This window comes from Mesoplodon bidens, assembly GCF_964165515.1.
Source record: "Mesoplodon bidens genome assembly, chromosome: 3".
NCBI lineage: Eukaryota > Metazoa > Chordata > Mammalia > Artiodactyla > Ziphiidae > Mesoplodon > Mesoplodon bidens.
The window spans coordinates 47581504-47601080 of NC_138178.1; the positions used below are offsets into that span (position 1 = coordinate 47581504).

General features: G+C 42.6%; 1 protein-coding gene across 4 annotated transcripts in view; it reads left to right on the forward strand.

Annotated features, from left to right (window-relative positions):
* The window catches only part of CGNL1 (cingulin like 1), a 163720-nt gene that overhangs the window by 57242 nt on the left and 86901 nt on the right, over nt 1-19577 (forward strand). For 2 of the 4 annotated variants that reach the window (XM_081229529.1, XM_081229530.1), the window contains 6 exons: nt 8450-10049; nt 10843-10937; nt 12852-12957; nt 15522-15623; nt 16156-16304; nt 18299-18434. In XM_081229529.1, the coding sequence (XP_081085655.1) occupies nt 8466-10049; nt 10843-10937; nt 12852-12957; nt 15522-15623; nt 16156-16304; nt 18299-18434 (2172 nt within the window). In that variant the 5' untranslated portion in view covers nt 8450-8465. Of the gene's footprint in view, nt 1-6457; nt 6524-7125; nt 7789-8449; nt 10050-10842; nt 10938-12851; nt 12958-15521; nt 15624-16155; nt 16305-18298; nt 18435-19577 lie in introns of those variants that run through there. The other 2 variants (XM_081229531.1, XM_081229532.1) reach the window with 2 other exon arrangements.

The window sequence follows — 19577 nt, forward strand, 5'->3', positions numbered from 1 at the left end:
TAATGTATCATTTAAAGCTAGTGTTTCCTTATTTATTTTCATTTTGGATGATCTCATTGGTGAAAGTGGGGTGTGAACTCCCCTACTATGAATATGTTACTGTCGATTTCCCCTTTTATGGCTGTTAGTATTTGCCTTCCGTATTGAGGTGCTCCTATGTTGGGTGCATAAATATTTACAATTGTTATATCTTCTTCTTGGATCGATCCCTTGATCATTATGTAGTGTCCTTCTTTGTCTCTTCTAATAGTCTTTATTTTAAAGTCTATTTTGTCTGATATGAGAATTGCTACTTCAGCTTTATTTTGGTTTCCATTTGCATGGAATATCTTTTTTCATCCCCTTTCAGTCTGTATGTGTCTCTAGGTCTGAAGTGGGTCTCTTGTAGACCCACCCAGCATATATATGGGTCTTATTTTTGTATCCATTCAGTCAGTCTGTGTCTTTTGGTAGGAACATTTAGTCCATTTACATTTAAGGTAATTATTGATATGTATGTTCCTATTCCCATTTTCTTAGTTGTTTTGGGTTTGTTATTGTAGGTCTTTTCCTTCTGTTGTGTTTCTTGCCTAGAGAAGTTCCTTTAGCATTTGTTGTAAAGCTGGTTTGGTGGTGCTGAACTCTCTCACCTTTTGCTTGTCTGTAAAGGTTTTAATTTCTCCATCAAATCTGAATGAGATCCTTGCTGGGTAGAGTAATCTTGGTTGCAGGCTTTTCTCCTTCATCACTTTAAATATGACCTGCCAGTCCCTTCTGGCTTGCAGAGTTTCTGCTGAGAGATCATCTGTTAACCTTATGGGGATTCCCTTGTGTGTTATTTGTTGTTTTTCCCTCGCTGCTTTTAATATGTTTTCTTTGTATTTAATTTTTGACAGTTTGGTTAATATGTGTCTTGGCGTATTTCTCCTTGGATTTATCCTGTATGGGACTCTCTGTGCCTCCTGGACTTGACTGACTATTTCCTTTCCCATATTAGGGAAGTTTTCAACTATAATCTCTTCAAATATTTTCTCAGTCCCTTTCTTTTTCTCTTCTTCTTCTGGAACCCCTATAATTCGAATGTTGGTGCGTTTAATGTTGTCCCAGAGGTCTGTGAGACTGTCCTCAGTTCTTTTCATTCTTTTTTCTTTCTTCTGCTCTGCAGTAGTTATTTCCACTATTTTATTTTCCATGTCAGTTATTCTGCTATTGATCCCATCTAGAGTATTTTTAATTCAATTTATTGTGTTTCTAATCGTTGCTTGATTCATCTTTAGTTTTTCTAGGTCCTTGTTAACTGTTTCTTGCATTTTGTCTATTCTATTTCAAAGATTTTGGATCATCTTTACTGTCATTATTCTGAATTCTTTTTCAGGCAGACTGCCTATTTTCTCTTCATTTGTTAGGTCTGGTGGGTTTTTATCTTGCTCCTTCTCCCGCTGTGTGTTATTCTGTCTTCTCCTTTTGCTTATCTTACTGTGTTTGGGGTCTCCTTTTTGCAGGCTGCAGGTTTGTAGTTCCCGTTGTTTTTGGTGTCTGTGCCCAGTGGCTAAGGTTGGTTCAGTGGGTTGTGTAGGCTTCCTGGTGGAGGGGACTGGTGCCTGTGTTCTGGTGGATGAGGCTGGATCTTGTCTTTCTGGTGGGCAGGTCCACGTCTGGTGGTGTGTTTTGGGGTGTCTGTGGACTTTTTATGATTTTAGGCAGCCTCTCTGCTAATGGGTGGCGTTGTGTTCCTGTCTTGCTAGTTGTTTGGCATAGGGTGTCCATCACTGTAGCTTGCTGGTCGTTGAGTGAAGCTGGGTGCTGGTGTTGAGATGGAGATCTCTGGAAGATTTTCGCCGTTTGATATTATGTGGAGCTGGGAGGTCTCTTGTGGACCAGTGTCCTGAAGTTGGGTCTCCCACCTCAGAGGCACAGCACTGACTCCTGGCTCCTCAATTTGGGATGATTTGTTGTCTATTCATGTATTCCACAGATGCAGGGTACATCAAGTTGATTGTGTGGAGCTTTAATCCGCTGCTTCTGAGGCTGCTGGGAGAGATTTCCCTTTCTCTTCTTTGTTCTCACAGCTCCCGGGGCTCAGCTTTGGATTTGGCCCCGCCTCTGCGTGTAGGTCACCGGAGGGCGTCTGTTCTTCCGCTCAGGCCGTGGGGGAGGGAGGGGCACGGAGTGCGGAGCGAGCCTGCTCCAGCCGAGGCCGGCGTGACGTTGCACCAGCCCGAGGCGCGCCGTGCGTTCTCCCAGGGAAGCCGTTCCTGGATCCCGGGACCCCGGCAGTGACGGGCTGCACAGGCTCCCCGGAAGGGCGGTGTGGACAGTGACCTGCGCTAGCACATAGGCCTGTTGGCGGCGGCAGCAGCAGCCCCAGCGTCCCACGCCCGTCTCTGGGGTCCGCACTTTCAGCCGCGGCTCGCGCCCGTCTCTGCAGCTCCTTTAAGCAGCACTCTTAATCCCCTTTCTTCGCGCACCAGGAAACAAAGAGGGAAGAAAAAGTCTCTTGCCTCTTCGGCAAGTCCAGACTTTTTCCCGGACTCCCTCCCGGCTAGCTGTGGCGCTTTAGCCCCTTCAGGCTGTGTTCACGCCGCCAGCCCCAGTCCTCTCCCTGCGCTCCGACCGAAGCCCGAGCCTCAGCTCCCAGCGCCGCCCGCCCCGGCGGGCGAGCAGAGAAGCCTCTCGGGCTGGTGAGTGCCGGTCGGCACCGATCCTCTGTGCGGGAATCTCTCCGCTTTGCCCTACCCAGGTACCTGGGGAGTTTCTTGCCTTTTGGGAGGTCTGAGGTCTTCTGCCAGCGTTCAGTAGGTGTTCTGTAGGAGTTGTTCCACGTGTAGCTGTATTTCTGGTGTATCTGTGGGGAGGAAGGTGATCTCCGCGTCTTACTCTTCCGCCATCTTCCCCGGAAGTGGACATTGTGTTCTTGAAGGCCTTTATACATTGTTTCGTCTAAGGCACGTTTGCTATTCTTGTTCTAGGATTGGAGTGTTTTATAAATATTATTAGTCTCGTGCAACTAGAGAAACTAGGTATCTCCTTTTCAAAAATCCCACTCACGAGACAGTAAAGGAATAAAAGTCAAATCTCCGAAGACAAAGAACGGCAGTGGAGACTTAGTGGAAGAGAGCGCTGAAGCAGATGTAGTGGTAATTAGCGGGGTGAGAGATGCTTCATCCTGAGGTGCTTGCAGTATACAAATGAGGTGATTTTCCTGCAGAGCTGCTGAGCAGCTCAGAAGTGGGAAGGCATCAGTTACTGTGGAAGTCAGGGTGAGGGGCCAACGTCTAGGGAATTATTTAGGTGCCTTGAGAACTGGAGCAGTTAGACCTCCAGCGTCTCCTCTGTGCCCTGGATATCTGGACACCTACCTGCCCCTGCCCCCTCCCCACCCCAGCAGCAGACTGGAGTTCTCTTCTCTGGGGAAACTGAACTGGAATGATGTTGGAAGCGGGTGTGGGTGACTGAAAACAGGGACTGAATTTGAGTTGCGACCTCCCTGCTACTCCCCTGCCCTGTCCCATAGACTAGCAGCCAGCCCCACCGCAGCCTCAGTAGCGGATTGGAGGATTCTTTTCTTGGGAAATCAAACAGCTCTCGAGAAGAGTGCTCCCAGACACTGAAATGTGCGGGTCCCTCAGTGGAAAGCTTGGCACTCTTCGCCCCACATAACTTGAAGCTTACCAGCTAATAACTCCTTTCCGTATATACAGAGCCTCCAATCTGCTTTTACTACTTCCCTCTTAAATAGGATCAGGCAGCCAAAGATCCAAGTCATATTAGGAGGGCTTTCAACATGAAAGACAGGGACCCAAACAAACCAGAAAAGAGAAACCTTGTGGAAGATGGAGATGTTGTGGACAGCAGAGAAATTGCATTTTTCTGAAAAAAAGTTATAGTATAATATCCTCAGATAGAGAAGCTGTTTTCGTATCCAAAATAGAACTTAAAAAGAAAAACAATTAGAGAAGAATAAAGGAAAAGTGGAAATTAAAAATTAAATACATCCTCATTTTTAAAATTCAAGTATCTCTCAAAAATTAGAACAAAAATGATGGAGTTGAGGAGTGGATGAGGAAAGAAATATGGAAAATTAAAATTCAGTCTAGAAGATTCAACATTACTAATATGTTAGATGCAAACACCAAGAACAAAATAAAATGGTTTTCTAAACATTATCACAGAAATAATACAGGACATTTCATAGAACTAAAGGGAATTGCCAAATTGAAGGACTATATTAAGTGCTCATGTTTTATAAAAGTGGCCAATTTAATAAAATCCTCACTGGGGAACGTCATTGTGAGATTTCAGAACACTAAGGACAAGGAAAAGGTCCTAAAAACTTTCAGAGAAAAATAAACAGCGCATACAGAGAGGACAGGATATCATAATAGCACCAGAATTCTTAATAGCATCCCTGGAAGTTAGAAGATAACAGAGTAATACTTTAAATTCTGAGGGAAAGTTACTTCTAACCTGGATTCTAAATACAGCTAGACTATCATTCAAAAGGAAACGTAGAATGAAGACATTTTTCAAAATACAAGGACTCAAAATTTTTCTTGGACCTTTTCTTTAAAAGTTACTGGACCCGTGCTCCCTCAGACCAATTGGGTAAATTAAGAAAGAGGAAGGCACCAAACTTGGGAAACAATATAGCACAAAGGAAAGAGAGCAACCAGACCCTAATATAGGGCTGGAGGGTGGAAGTTTGCAAGGGAGGTCACCACGGGAAAAGACCACCAGATTACCTGATATTTTGATCATCTGGAAATTAATACTGGTAAGCATCTAACAGATGTCATATAGCTGATGAAGAGATTTAAGGGTAGGTATATAGAAAACAAGACAAGCTAAAAATAGCAATTACTACCTCTAGAAAAGTTAAAGTTATGGAAGAGAGGAAAGATGGCCAGAGTCTACAATCTAGCGCTTCAGTGAACAGTATTTATATAATCACAATAATGTAAACACAGCTGGCTCTTGATTTTATTCTTGGGAAGCTAGCAGAATGAGAAATTCATATGTATGTGTGTGTCATCTACCATCGGTAAAAATGATAAATTACAGCTAGGCATATCACTCAGCAACATGGAGGTAAGTACTAGAAGAAACAGCTGCAATTTACAGTTGGTTTCCTCTGAGGCATGTGATCAGGATTGGGGATGGGAAGCTGGAGAGTACAGGTTTTCATCTTATCTTGTTTTATGCTGATTAAAAGTTAAATTATTTTAAAATGTTAGTATAACACTGATGCAAGTGAAAGTAGACATTATGAAATCAATCACTGGAATCCATGAGATGATGAATATTGCAGATGACTGTATCTCTCCGAGTTGTTCCTATCTGTAAATTGGGAGGTGATGATGTCTAACATGATTTACATTTAAAAGAATAATCACCAAGCAAACTGATAGCACCAAGCTAGTAGTAGGAGTTGGATGTATCCAGGAAGGCCCAAGACAAATTAGAAAGACAAAATAAGTGAGGATGTGCTATAACTGAACTAAATAATCGGTAAGGGCATATTAATGGATGTATTTTGAATGCCATTCCTTAAAACAGAAACTACATCCAGCACCCATTAAACATGGACAAAAATTATCTGTATATTTGCCCACAAAAGAAACCTCAATACATTGAAAAAGAAAGAAATAATAGTGACTTCATTTCTTTCTTTCTCTCTTTTTTTTTTGGGGCCGCACCATGGAGCTTGCAGGATCTTAGTTCCCTGACCAGGGATTGAACCCGTGCCCTCAGCAGTGAAAGCGTGGAGTCCTAACCACTGGACTGCCAGGGAATTCCTGTGACTTCATTTTCTGACCATAATGCAATGCAAATAGAAATTAACAACATACAGAAATAAAGACCCTCCAAGCCAAAACAGCATAGCAAACATACCGGATATGCAAAAACTTTCTCAAAAACAACTCTTGAGTCAAAGAAATCAAAACCACAAATTGAAACTATCTAGAAAATAATAATAGAAACATTTCTGTGGTGGAAACTACTGGCTGCCTTCCCAATGTCCGTTCTCTTCTCTCTTTTTACCAACAGAACATTGATTTTGAGAGTGTCAATGACCAGCTCAAAAAAACCTGTATTTCCCAACCCTTTCTTGTAGGTGGGGGTGGCCATAAGATTAAGTTCTCACCAATAAGATGCAAGGGATTATTGGTGGGTGGGGCTTCCAAGAAAGCTCCTTAAAAAGAAGGTTGCCCTATCTGGTATATGTGATGCTGGATCAGTTATCTTGTAATCATAAGGTGTCTAATACATGATAAAAGTAGATGAGTAGAAAGATAAAAGAGGTGTTCCTCAAAAATATCCTGGCATCCATTCCAGCTCTGGACTTACTATCTCTGGGGGAAAAATATCCTAACTCTTAAATTGCTATTTTGGGTCTGTTTGTTAGGAACCAATGCAATTCCTAACTGACAGTCACATATCACAATTTATGGATGGTAATAAAAGAATGAAAATAAACAAATGAAGCATGCAAGAAATTGGAAACATGACATGGATGGACCTACAGACTGTCATACTGAGTGAAGTAAGTCAGAAAGAGAAAAACAAATATCTTATATTAATGCATATATGGGGAATCTAGAAAAAGGTATGGATGAACTGGTTTACAAGGCAGAAATAGAGACACAGATGTAGAGAAAAAACGTATGGACACCAAGGGGAAAGTGTGTGTGGGGGGTGGTGGGATGAACTGGGAGATTGGGATTGACATATATACACTAATATGTATAAAATAGATAACAAATAAGAAACTGCTGTATAAAAATTTTTTTAATTCAAAAATTCAAAAAAAAAGATTGGAAACAGAATAAAGGGAAGCAGAAGGAAATAATGATCAAACTAGACCTCAATAAATTAGAAAATTTTTTAAAATGATAAATCTAAGAGCTAGTTCTTTAGGGGAACAACAATTAAAAAATATGTAGACATATTTTACCTGCATAATCAAGAAATAGGTGAAGAAAACACAGATAAAACTAGATAATGAGAAATAGAAATAGAGGAGATGAAATGATTTCTACGTTGCAAAATTCTGTGCAAATAAATTTGAAAATGTGGATCAAATAGATGATTTTATTGGAAAATATGCTACCAGATTGACTCCAGAAGAGAAAGGAAACTCAAGAAGTCTGCTAAGAGTGAAAGAAATGAGACAGCTGTTTTCTGTGACCAATTGTTTCTGTTCTTCCTGCATCTCTGTGGCTATTGGAGTTTTTCAGAGTGACAGAAGTGAATTTCTGGTGAGAGAACCTCAGAGTGTGGGGTGGCCTGGACAGCCTGCTTGGTGATATGTATGCAGTCTCTGACAGGGTGGCCACACACCAGAACGGGTGAAGGTAGTGATTCTTGGTATTAGGACCCATCACAAAATAGCCGAGTCTTCAGGTTTTTCATAAAATTTTTCAGGTCCTTATGTTACTTGAACTGGGTTTTTTTAAATGATTTTTTTCCATTTTTAAAAAAAATATTTATTTATTTTTGGCTGTGTTGAGTCTTAGTTGCAGAGCGGCTTTCTCTAGTTGCGGTGAGCGTGGGCTACTGTTCGTTGCAGTGAACATGCTTCTCACTGTGGTGGCTTCTTTTGTTGTGGAGCACGGGCTCTAGGCGTGCGGGCTTCAGTAGTTGTGGCGGGTGGGCTCAGTAGTTGTGGCTCGCGGACTCTAGAGCACAGGCTCAGTAGTTGTGGTGCATGGGCTTAGTTGCTCCACGGCATGTGGGATCTTCCCTGACCAGGGACCGAACCCGTGTCCCCTGAATTGGCAGGTGGATTCTTAACCACTGTGCCACCAGGTAAGTCCCAACTTGAACTTTTTGGTTAAAAAAAAATTGAAAACGATTTTTAATCACTTACTCTCATTGTCAGTCTCACAAACAACTGCTTCCTTAAAGTAAAAATGTTTTAAACACTGTAGCCAAATAAATAATGATAAAGATTTCAAAGCAGGGTTGTGCATAAAGAAGCTTGAAAGGGTTTTGACAAGAAAAGTAACAGTTTAGAAAAAAAGAAAAATGGTGAGCATCAGAACGCCTTAGCACTTAATTATTTTCTTGGAAAAGTACCTTGTTCTCAAATGCTGGTAAACTGGAACATCCTATTGGTTAAAAATAAATAGCATAAAGGGTGAGGAAACGAACTAAGGAAAAAACAAGGCAACCAGCAGAGCCCGTCAGCTAGAAACAGAATAATTAAGCTCTACCAAAGGCATCAGGTCATTTGGCCAGTCATCTACCCTAAGGCCAGGGTTCAAGCTCAGTGTTGACAAACACCACGGTCACGTGGGCCCACAGGCATCCAGAAAGGCCTGTTTGGACGAGCATTTGGTTCTGAAGTGTCCTTGCTCTTTAAAGTGTTTGGTTTTCCCTGAACTTTGAAGTCTTCCCTCATAATCTTCATTTAAACAGATGTAATTTTAACTTAATGTCCTCTTTTTACCCCAATTTTCTCTGGTAGTGAGCAGCAGTGAACCATGGAGCTGTATTTCGGTGAATATCAACATGTGCAGCAGGAATACGGTGTCCATCTGAGACTCGCAAGTGATGAAACCAAAAAATCAAGGAATTCCCAGCACGCTAAGGCAGGCTCCTACGGTGTCAGTATTCGGGTCCAGGGGATTGATGGCCACCCCTACATAGTCCTCAATAACACAGAGCGGTGTCTGGCAGGCACGTCTTTTTCTGAAAATGGGCCATCATTTCCGTCTCCAGTGACAAGTAACCTGACTCTCCATTCCAGCAACGGATCTGTGCTCGAGGAGAACAGTGCAGAAGAACTGCAGCTGCCCGAAAACCCATATGCCCCACCCGGCCCAGTAAGAAACCTGAAACAGCCCTCTCTCTTTGAGGGCAAGAATGGAGTTCTAGATCACAAAGGGGAAGCGATGAAGCCATCCCCCGTGCTGAACTTTCAGAGGCATCCAGAGCTTTTACAGCCCTATGATCCTGAAAAGAATGAGTTGAACTTACAAAATCACGAGCCTCCTGAGAGTAATTGGCTAAAAGCTTTCGCAGAAGAAGGGACCAACAATAAGAAGGCTTGGACTTGCTCGTCCAAACCTAACCATTCCCAGCCGACCAGGCCTCCCTCGGAAGACCCGGCCAGATCCAGCGTGACGGCCATTCGACTGTGCAGCTCCGTGGTCATTGATGACCCCAAGAAGCAGACCTCGGTGTGCGTGAATGTTCAGAGCTGCAGCAGGGAGGGGCTGGCAGAGGAGGCCCTTGCCCCTAGCGGGAGGCCCCTACCCACCCACAGCGCTCACACCCACCCAGAAGCCAAGAAAACCAGGCCTGACGTGCTTCCGTTCCGGCGCCAGGACTCAGCCGGGCCCGTGCTGGATGGAGCCCGGTCCCGGAGATCCTCCTCATCGTCCACAACTCCCACTTCGGCCAACTCTTTGTACAGATTTTTACTCGATGACCAAGAATGTGCCATCCATGCCGACAATGTGAATCGTCATGAAAACAGAAGGTATATCCCCTTCTTGCCCGGAACTGGACGGGATATTGATACGGGGTCGATTCCTGGCGTGGATCAGTTAATTGAAAAATTTGACCAAAAACCTGGGCTGCAGAGAAGAGGCAGGTCTGGGAAGCGAAACAGGATCAACCCAGAAGACAGGAAAAGGTCCCGAAGCGTGGATAGTGCATTTCCTTTCGGTCTCCAAGGGAACTCAGAGTACCTAACCGAATTCAGCAGGAACCTGGGCAAGTCCAGCGAACACCTGCTGCGGCCGTCGCAGGTGTGCCCGCAGAGGGCACAGGCGCAGGAGCACCGGGGGAGGCAGGGCGGAGGGCGTGCCTTTGCCAGGCTGCAGGGAGCCCAGCCCAGGCCGCCCCTGCAGAACAAAGATGGGAAAGTTCCAGAAAACAAAGGTGGTCAGGAAAGTCCGACTGGGCGCACATCCTCCCTCCCAGCACAGACTAAGAAGGGGGAGGAAATCAAAACAACCACCGCTACGTTGATGTTACAGAATCGGGCGCAAGCAACTTCCCCGGACTCAGGTACCAAGAGGATTTCTGTGAAGACATTTACTTCCACCTCAAATACTCAGGTAATACTGGTGGGAGTCTTTTTTTTCCTTCTAAGTGGTCTGTCAATACATCCTGGCTGTAGGAATACATATCTTCCATCCTGAGTCAGTAATTGCACCATCTTGAATCAGTAATATTTCTTAGAGTTTTCCCCCTAGCTGTGGATTATGACCTACTGCTAATCGCTTGGTTTTCTAAGTAAATTCAAGTACCACTAGATTCCTGTTGTGTTCTTGTTTGTAAAGTAACTTGTCAAACACTATAGAGAGGCTCGATTTTTCTTTTCGTGTATGTGTAAAATCTGAAAGTATGCAGAATTTGTTTCCAAAACAAGAGGCTCCGTACTTAGGTTTATTTAGATGTATTAATTTTCCTCGTGACATTGAGTGACTGGATTAATTTCTGTCCTGAGAAATTAGGTTAATCCTAATTTAGGTTTATCCTGAAGTGATGGAATTTACTTATGTGGTCCAGTTAGTGTTTTGGTAGTAACAATAAAAAATAATGATAAAAATGATACTAAGATTGGTAAGTGCCAGGCACTCTTTGTTATGTATTACAGGATCGCACCAACCCTATGAAGGTAGGTACTATTAACTTCTATTTACAGGCGAGAAAATTGAGGTGAGAAAAAGTTAAGTAACTTGCCTAAGGTTACAGAGCTACTAAGTGGTAGAACCAGTTGTAATGAGCATCCTTACCTGAGGAATCCTTTCTGGGAAGCAGGAATGTGTTTGGAAGCTTCTGCTGTGGGGTTTTGCCTTCTTCTTGGAAGCAGCATCCTGTGATCTAATAACAAACATTGTGTTCCAGGCCACACCGGATCTATTAAAAGGCCAACAAGAACTCACTCAGCAAACCAATGAGGAGACGGCCAAGCAGATACTTTACAATTACCTCAAAGAAGGGTTAGTGATTTTCCTTCAAGGAACAAAGTATTGTCCTTCCTGGTGGGCCTCTTAATTTTCTTTGCTGAGACCTTGTGTTTTACCCTCCCTTCCTGCCCTGTGTGAGCCATTTCAGGGTGCAGACTCCATGGCTGGAGTTGTCATAACAGCATTTAAGTCTCGGGTGGAGGAGGGTGAAGAGCAGGGGAAGGAAGTGTGGGGAAGAACATCCTACTTTAAAAGTTAAAAATGACTATGTTTTAAAAATGATTGTTTACTGTTTCAGAAACAAATTCAAAGATAGGAAGAATGTCTGCTATTCAGTTTTGAACTGAGTCTGTCGTCACCTTGAGTTTGTCTGTATGCACACAGGGGTAATCAATCGTCCCTTATTAGAAGTTACAAATAAAAACACCTCCTCCCCTCCCCAGAGCTGACCTTGGCCGGGAGCCCCTCCTTCCATTATTTTTAAAGCATGTATGAGTCAGTTAAAAGCAGTGCTTTCCACTTACTTATCTGGGAGGATGAGTTTGAATAATCTGGTTTTCAGTCCTTACTTAGATACCAACTGAGCTGGAATTCTAGGCCAGGAATTTGAAGTTTCTGTTTCAGTTCTCTCATCAGATATGATTAAAAAGAAGAAAAGCTTTATAGTCTGACATGACTGAAAGTCACTTGGCAAATACTCATTGGTATCAGAACACTTCATAGTTTTATATTGTGCCTTACAATTTTCTGTCAGTAATATAGAGCTGACAGAATCATTCAAAATATAAGATAGGGGCTCTTTTGAAAAAAAAAAATAAAGGGATTCTTCTAGCTAAGAACTAATTATTAGTGTCTTTCTATGAAGGGTTTTACCATGAGAAGATTAAGGTAGGAGAACTTCTAACATTTAAAATTCTTTCTCTACATTCTTTTATTTTTTTGGCCCATGATTTACTGAGACTGGTGAGACAGACTTTAGTGGGAGGCACCTTTTTAAGGAAACTTACTTAAAAATTTTTTTCCCTGGGCTTTCCTGGTGGCACCAGTGGTTAAGAATCCGCCTGCCAGTGCAGGGGACACGGGTTTGAGTCCTGGTCCGGGAAGATCCCACATGCCGCAGTGCAACTAAGCCCATGCAACACAACTACTGAGCCTGTGCTCTAGAGCCTGTGAGCCACAACTACTGAGCCCATGTGCCACAACTACTGAAGGCTGTGCGCCTAAGAGCCCGTGCTCCGCAACAAGGGAAGACACCACAATGAGAAGCCGGTGCTCACTGCAGCTAGAGAAAGCCCGCATGCAGCAACAAAGACCCAACGCAGCCAAAAATAAATGAATAAAATAAATAAATGTAAAAAGAAGAAAGAAAGAAAATAAGGGGAGAGATCCCCCTCCGTTTAAAAAAAAATTTTTTTTTCCTAAGTGCCAGGTATGTGTGATAGAAGGTGTGGGTAGTCCTTAATAGAACTTTATCTGACCATTACCTATGAAAGGCTAGACAGGGGGCAGCTGTGTTGACAGCCTTGGCCTGGGGGATTTATTTTTTTAAACAAAGGCTAAAACAAGTTAAGATCACGGTGGATCATTCCTAGCGTGACACACATACAGGAGAGAGTCCTTGTTGGAGTGAATATACGTCATTTGAATCAGGCAAGCAACAAATTACTAAATTTTTATTGGATGTTATCTCCAAGCTTATTTAGAATGTGCTTGTGCCTCTTTCACATGTTTGGAAATGGGAACCCCTCTCCCAAATCGGGTGGTAACATTAAACAATTTGGAGGAAAATACACCGTCTATCCTGCTCTCCTCACACTGGTTGTGTCTGCAGCCTTAATTAATTCACGCCTCTTGTGATTTATCTTCTTAAAGGGCTTGCTGTTTGTGTGTCGTGGCACATAAAATAGTCTGAGGCCAACGGTTGTGCCCTCATTGTTTTTTTTCCAGAAGCACCGATAATGATGATGCTACTAAGAGGAAGGTCAACCTGGTCTTTGAGAAAATCCAGACTTTGAAGTCTCGAGCAGCAGGGAGCACGCAAGGAAATAATCAAGTAAGGCGAAGCTTTGTATTTTGTAGAGGGCATTTCACGTGGAACCTGGCAAACAAATTGCTTTCTTCGGTCTGTACTTTTGGTTACAGTAGTTAGTGGGAAGTTTCCTGAGTAGTAAGCAGTACCAAAGATGGAACAGCATGTTTTAAATATTGCTAATTTGCACCCTGCCTTTTTTCTAGAAAGGTTTTAAGAAATTTCATTTTTTAAAAAATCTATAAAATATAACAGGATGAAACAATAGGTGGTAAAATTTAGAAAGGGAAAAGAAGGATAGGAAGAATGAAATGAAGCATGGGATGGAGAACCCTAGTGTTATCGTAGGCAGGTTTGAAAAGTAAGTGTGAATGGGCTTGGACCCAAGTTCTCAAACTTCAGAGAGTAAGAAATAAGAGAATCAAACTAGAGAATGTGGAAGAGAGACTGGTGGGCTGACCAGCATGGGCCGAAGGGAAAGGAAGGAGTAGAGTGGGACTAAATTCTTTTTATAAAAACTGCCTGTTTAATGTATTGTACTGAATTTTAGTTGGGACTTGGAGATTTTTTGTTAAAGGAGGACTCATCCCCTATTTGATGAACATGTTCTATATGGTAGACATACCTTGTGCCATGAAAGGAAGCAGCATTTAAGAGGGACGACTAAAATCTTGTCCCTCAATTCTATGCCACCTTGAATGCCACATTTCTTGCTTGGGCATCTTTCCTTTTCCCTTCTGGGGGGAATTCTGCACTGGAAGGAAAGAAGATACCCAGAGGCAGGTAACAGGGAGTTGGTCTATTGCTTCTTTTTTAACTTTGGAAACGTATGAATAAAAGATATTTATAGGCATCAACTACCCTTTTTTCTCTACTCTTCCGTATTCCCCTTGCACTCAGTTGACCCATGACTGCTGCTCTGGCATCAAATAAAAACATTTTTCAATTTATCCATAGAAATAATATTTAAAATATATAAACATATTTTATTATATATCTTTATATAGATGTATTTTATTATTGTATATTATGTATTGATATTATATTTATAAATATATAAAATATTTTTTATATATGCACACACACACAGTTCCCACTGGGGAACCTTTAAATTATACACCTTGCTTATAGGCAGGTTTCAGGAACTCTACACAATTTTTAAAATTGGGTTAGGATTTTTTTTTTGCTAAATCTCTTAAATCCAAATCATCACCATTACTGTTGCTTTGCATTAACCTGCATATTCTCCTGGAGAATGCATCCTTTGGTCTTGATGTTAAGATTGTCATTGTGGGGCTTCCCTGGTGGCGCAGTGGTTGGGAGTCCACCTGCCAATGCAGGGGACACGGGTTCGTGCCCCGGTCTGGGAAGATCCCACATGCCGCGGAGCAGCTGGGCCCGTGAGCCATGGCCGCTGAGCCTGCGCGTCCGGAGCCTGTGCTCCGCAACGGGAGAGGCCACGGCAGTGAGAGGCCCGCGTACCGCAAAAAAAAAAAAAAAAAGATTGTCATTGTGGTTCCAGACTAGGGTATCCAGCCTAAACTGGGGAAGTTGGGGTAGCCCTTCTGGAGTCGATAACACTAATGATGTCTCAAAAGATCATAGAATTCTCCCAGAGAGGGGAAGCAGGGCATTCTAGGTAGAGGGAACAGAACAAAAAACATAAAATATAAAGAGGTGTGTGCTTCCCATGTTTAGGGGACTAGAGGTAATTTAGTGTAGCTGGAGAAGAGAGCTAGGATTTGGGGACCAGGCACCAGGTAGGCAGGACCTTGCAGTTCATGTCAATTTTCATTTCAGGCCAAAGGTGATAGGCTTCCACTGATGGACTTTAAACAGCAATGAGTAGTGTCGTATTTATAAAAATTCATTTCTTTGTAGTTTTTGGAGAGAGGTAAGATTAGAGGACGGGAGAGCAGTTAAGCAGCTGCTGCTTCTTAATCAAGCCAGAGATAATGAGACAATGAACTTAGGCTCTTAGACTTCTGGCTCTGATCACAGTGCCGTGACTGCTTAATTGCCCACATTTTTCTACTCCCCTTCTCTCTCACTTTATGAATCTGATTATTTGCTGGCAAAGGTTTTGGAGTTTTATATTTTGGTGTCAGTTAAGTGATTTCGTGCAAGAGAACCCTCTCCCTTAATGGGCTAAGACCATATTGGAAAGCCACGAAGCAGGCAGTTTTTGTTTGGGAAAGAACAATCTACAATTTCCCTCCTTGGGTTAGATTTACATTTCTAAGATAGATTGTTCTCATTTTGCCTAAGAAAATTGGAAGTGCTGTGTTTCTGTTGACTGTTGGTTTCTGGTCTGCTTCATAGGAGCAGATGAGGAAGTACCTCATTCTAAGTTGATGCATGACTCACACCTGGATTCAGGTGCATGAGAGGCAAGACACTGCCTTTTCTGGTTTTGATTTCTGCTTTTACCTTTTCCCCTCCCTTTTAGTTGTAGTTTTCTAACCACTTTGCTGTAGGATTTTAGCCGAATCCTTTTGAGAGTGTCATCCTGTTGTTGATATTCATGCAAGAAAAAAAATAAAGCATCTTGAACATTTAACTTAGGATATTTTTGCAATTAATCGTAGGCTTCTAATTCTTCATCTGAAGTCAAGGATCTCTTGGAACAGAAAAACAAGTTGACCACAGAAGTCGCTGAACTTCAGAGACAGCTTCAACTAGAAGTCAAGGTATCTGATTTTTCTTTATGCTATTTTACTCGGTTCTGTCTTGATGGATAAAGAATATTTTAAGTACCTTGCGTTGCCCAAGTGAAGTGAAAACAATTTTTTTTCCCAAAAGAAACATTCTTCCCATCGCTGAGCAAATTCCTTTATATTTAGTTCCTGCTGCCCAAAGAACTTTATTTTTAAGTAACCAAAGCACATAGAGAATGTTGGCTTTGACAGAGTAATAGAAACGCTGTTGGATTCAGACAGGCAAATTGGAAACTAAATGTATACAAAACATCTGGACTAAGTAATAGAAAGAGCAGAATGTGATTTAGCTGTGTTTGTGTTTCTCTTTTAGAAGTATTACAGTTCATTAAGTGTTTAGTGTTCTTTCTAGTTCCGAACTCCCATGCCTTTATTACATAGTTCCATCAAGTTGTTTAATAATCTAAGTGCAGAGACATGGAGTCCATCAGAGATTAGAAGGAGGCTTCAGTGGGATGACATTAATGCACGGTGGAGGTACTTTAACATCACATATTCTTATTAGAATCAGCAGAACATCAAAGAAGAGAGAGACAGAGTGAAAGCAAACTTAGAAGCACTCCAAAGTCAACATGAAAGCAAGGTAGAAGAGAATGCCGAGCTGCAGCGGCGGCTGGAGGGAAGTGAAGGGGAGCTCCGGAGACACCTGGAGGAGTAAGTTCTGGCCCAGAGCCTGTGCCCTTCCTGGTTTCCTGTACCAATGGAGCCAGACACTTTTTTTTTTTTTAATTAATTAATTTTTGGCTGGATTGGGTCTTCATTGCTGCGTGCGCGCTTTCTCTAGTTGCAGCGAGCGATGGCTACTCTTTGTTGTGGTGCGCGGGCTTCTCATTGTGGTGGCTTCTCTTGTTGCGGAGCACGGGCTCTAGGTGCGCGGGCTTCAGTAGTTGTGGCTTGCAGGCTCTAGAGCTCAGGCTCAGTAGTTATGGTGCATGGGCTTATTTGCTCCGAGGCATGTGTGATCTTGCTGGACCAGGGCTCGAACCCGTGTCCCCTGCATTGTCAGGTGGATTCTTAACCACTGCGCCACCAGGGAAGCCCAAGCCAGATCCTTTTTGTCCGTTTAATTCTGCTCAACCTTCCAAATCTTTATAGGGCTGCTGACCCTTCCTTTTCTCCCTCTTATTCTTATAAAATTATAAAACTGGTGACGTGTAGACTGGTAAGCAGAATGAATTTAATGATTTAAAAATTCTTTGTGTACCTCAAAGGATTTGTAAAGTTTCAGCCCTTAGAGTAGATCTCAGAGCAATCAAGTGAGAAGCAAGGAATCCTGAGTGGTGATATCTAAGGACACATCTCAAAGAGCCTGGGCCCAGTCTCTAAAAAGCATGTGTCACATGACCTCCACAGTCTCCCATGTTCTGAATTTTGTCCTGGATAGCGCTGACCAATTTTTTTTTTTTTTTTTTTTTTTTTTTTGCGGTACACGGGCCTCTCACTGTTGTGGCCTCTCCCGTTGCGGAGCACAGGCTCCGCACGCGCAGGCCCAGTGGCCATGGCCCACGGGCCCAGCCGCTCCGTGGCATGCGGGATCCTCCCGGACCGGGGCACGAACCCGCGTCCCCTGCATCGGCAGGCGGACTCCCAACCACTGCACCACCAGGGAAGCCCAGTGCTGACCAGTTTTGTGACCAGTGCTTATATACTTCTTTTGGGTTTTCAGAGAAGGAAAGACAAGCCCAAGATGGCCCTGCCATCATGTTGTGTTAAAATCTGTGACAAGAGGATTTGAAACGAAGGTGTGAAAATGGATGGTGCCATGAAGCCCACTGGCCATGACAGAAGACTTAAGTGAGAGGTTAAGTAGGAGTGAAATCTAGAGGGAAATTCAAGAAAAACAGGACGTTGTATCATAAAAGCATTTGATTACCTTTGCCATTTTGATGGTGTAGTGTTTGCTTTTGAAACATTCTTAGAGGTTAATTTCAGAAAAGAGGTTGGTAAGAAAAAAATCAAAATTTAGAGTGCAGTAAAGACTTTACAAAATAAAAGGTAGAATAGTTGTGAGTTCCATTTAGAGCAGAGGTTGGCAAACTTTTTCTGTCACATAGTAAATGCTGTAGGGTTTATGGGCCATATGGTCTTTGTTGGAACTGTTCAATTCTACCATTGTATTGTGCAAACGACCATAAACAATACATAAATGAATGAGCATGGCTATGTTCCAGTAAAACTTTATTTACAAAAGCAGGCAGTGGGCCAGATTGGCTCATGGGCCATAATTTGATAACTCTCCTGGTCTAGAATACTGGGGATGGGGTGGGATAGGCTGGTAGGGAGTGGGGTGGCTTTAATGAAGACATTTATCATAAAAGTTGTGCTCTTTTTCCTGATTCCTTATCTTCTATGTCCAAATTCTAGTACCCTGTGATCTCCTTTTGGGGAGGAAATGTCACTGTATAACCTTTCCCATTACATTGGTTTGAGTTCTCACTTGTCTTCTTGTTGGGCAGATTAGACTGTAGACATGAGTTCTTACCAGTGCCTTTCTGGTTTGTGATTCTCTGTTCAGTGCAGAACAGAAAATGGGAGGCTCCTTGGGGATTTAGATGACTCTGCTTGATGATCTGAAGCTCTGAAAGCAGACTGGATGAAAATAAGCGGAGGCCAGGAGAAACTCTCTCATGGGCTTCCTTTCCTGCCAGGCTGTTCCAGGTGAAGATGGAACGAGAACAGCACCAGACTGAGATCAGGGATCTCCAGGACCAGCTCTCAGAAATGCATGATGAATTGGACAGTGCTAAACAATCCGAGGACAGGGAGAAGGGGGCTCTGATTGAGGTAAGCGGGGCTGGGGTCAGGTGACAAGAGAGGCCCTGTCTGCCTGGACAGTATGGGATGGGTGGGGGAACTGGGAGCCATACTCTGTTGTGTGTTTGTTCTACCTGTCCCTATGTTCCCTTCTGTGAGAGCATCATATGCAATAGTTTGTCTTAGGAAAATTTTCAGCCGTACAGAAAAATAGAATAATGTGTTAACTGCCGTAGCGTCCCAATACAAATCCAACAGTTATCAACATGTTGCCATATTTACTCCGTTTTTTTCTTCTCTCCATCCATTCATTTTTCTTTTTTTTTCATTCATCTATCCATCTTTTTTTTAAGTTAATTTTCATTGGAGTATCGTTGCTTTATATCTATTCATCTTTGCTGAACCATTTCAAAGTAATTTATAGATGAAACCACGTCTCACCCCTAAACTTTTCAGCATGCATTTGAATAATCAGGGAATTTTCTTATAGCCACAATACTATTATCACATCTGCAGAATTAATTCCTATGTTGTATTATATACAATATAATATATGGTCTTTATTCATTATTTGCCAGCTGTCCCTCCAGAGTATTTGCTAGTTGTTGTTTTTCCCAGAAGCCAGAATCCAGTCAGGAATCCCACATTGCTTTCATTATTCTCTCTCTCAGAGTTCAGTTTTCTTAGTATACCCTCCCTTGTCCCTGCATCCCCTACTCCTTGCTCTTTTTCTCCCATCCCACTTCTGAAGAGCCCAGACCAGTGCTCCACATTCTGGATTTTCTAATTGTTTCCTTATGGTGTCCAATAACTTGTTCCACTGTCCCCTGTGTTTCTAGTAAATTTGAGTTTAGATCTAAACACTAATAGATTCAGGTTAAATTTTGAGCAAAGATACTTTGTAAGTAATGCTATTATGAAAAAACATTTAAAAGACATTAGTATTATATTAATGCCCATACACCACTTATCACAGGTTTTTATTTGTTTAAAGCCCCCATAAGACTGTAAGTTCCAAGAGGGCAGAGTTGGTGATGGTTGGCTTAGCACTATATCCTCAGCAGTTATTCCAGTGGCTAGGACATATAGCACTCAGGAAATATTTGGTGGACGGCTGGATGGATGGCATTTTGAATGAGTGAGTGAGTGAGTAAATGAATGAATCTACTTGCT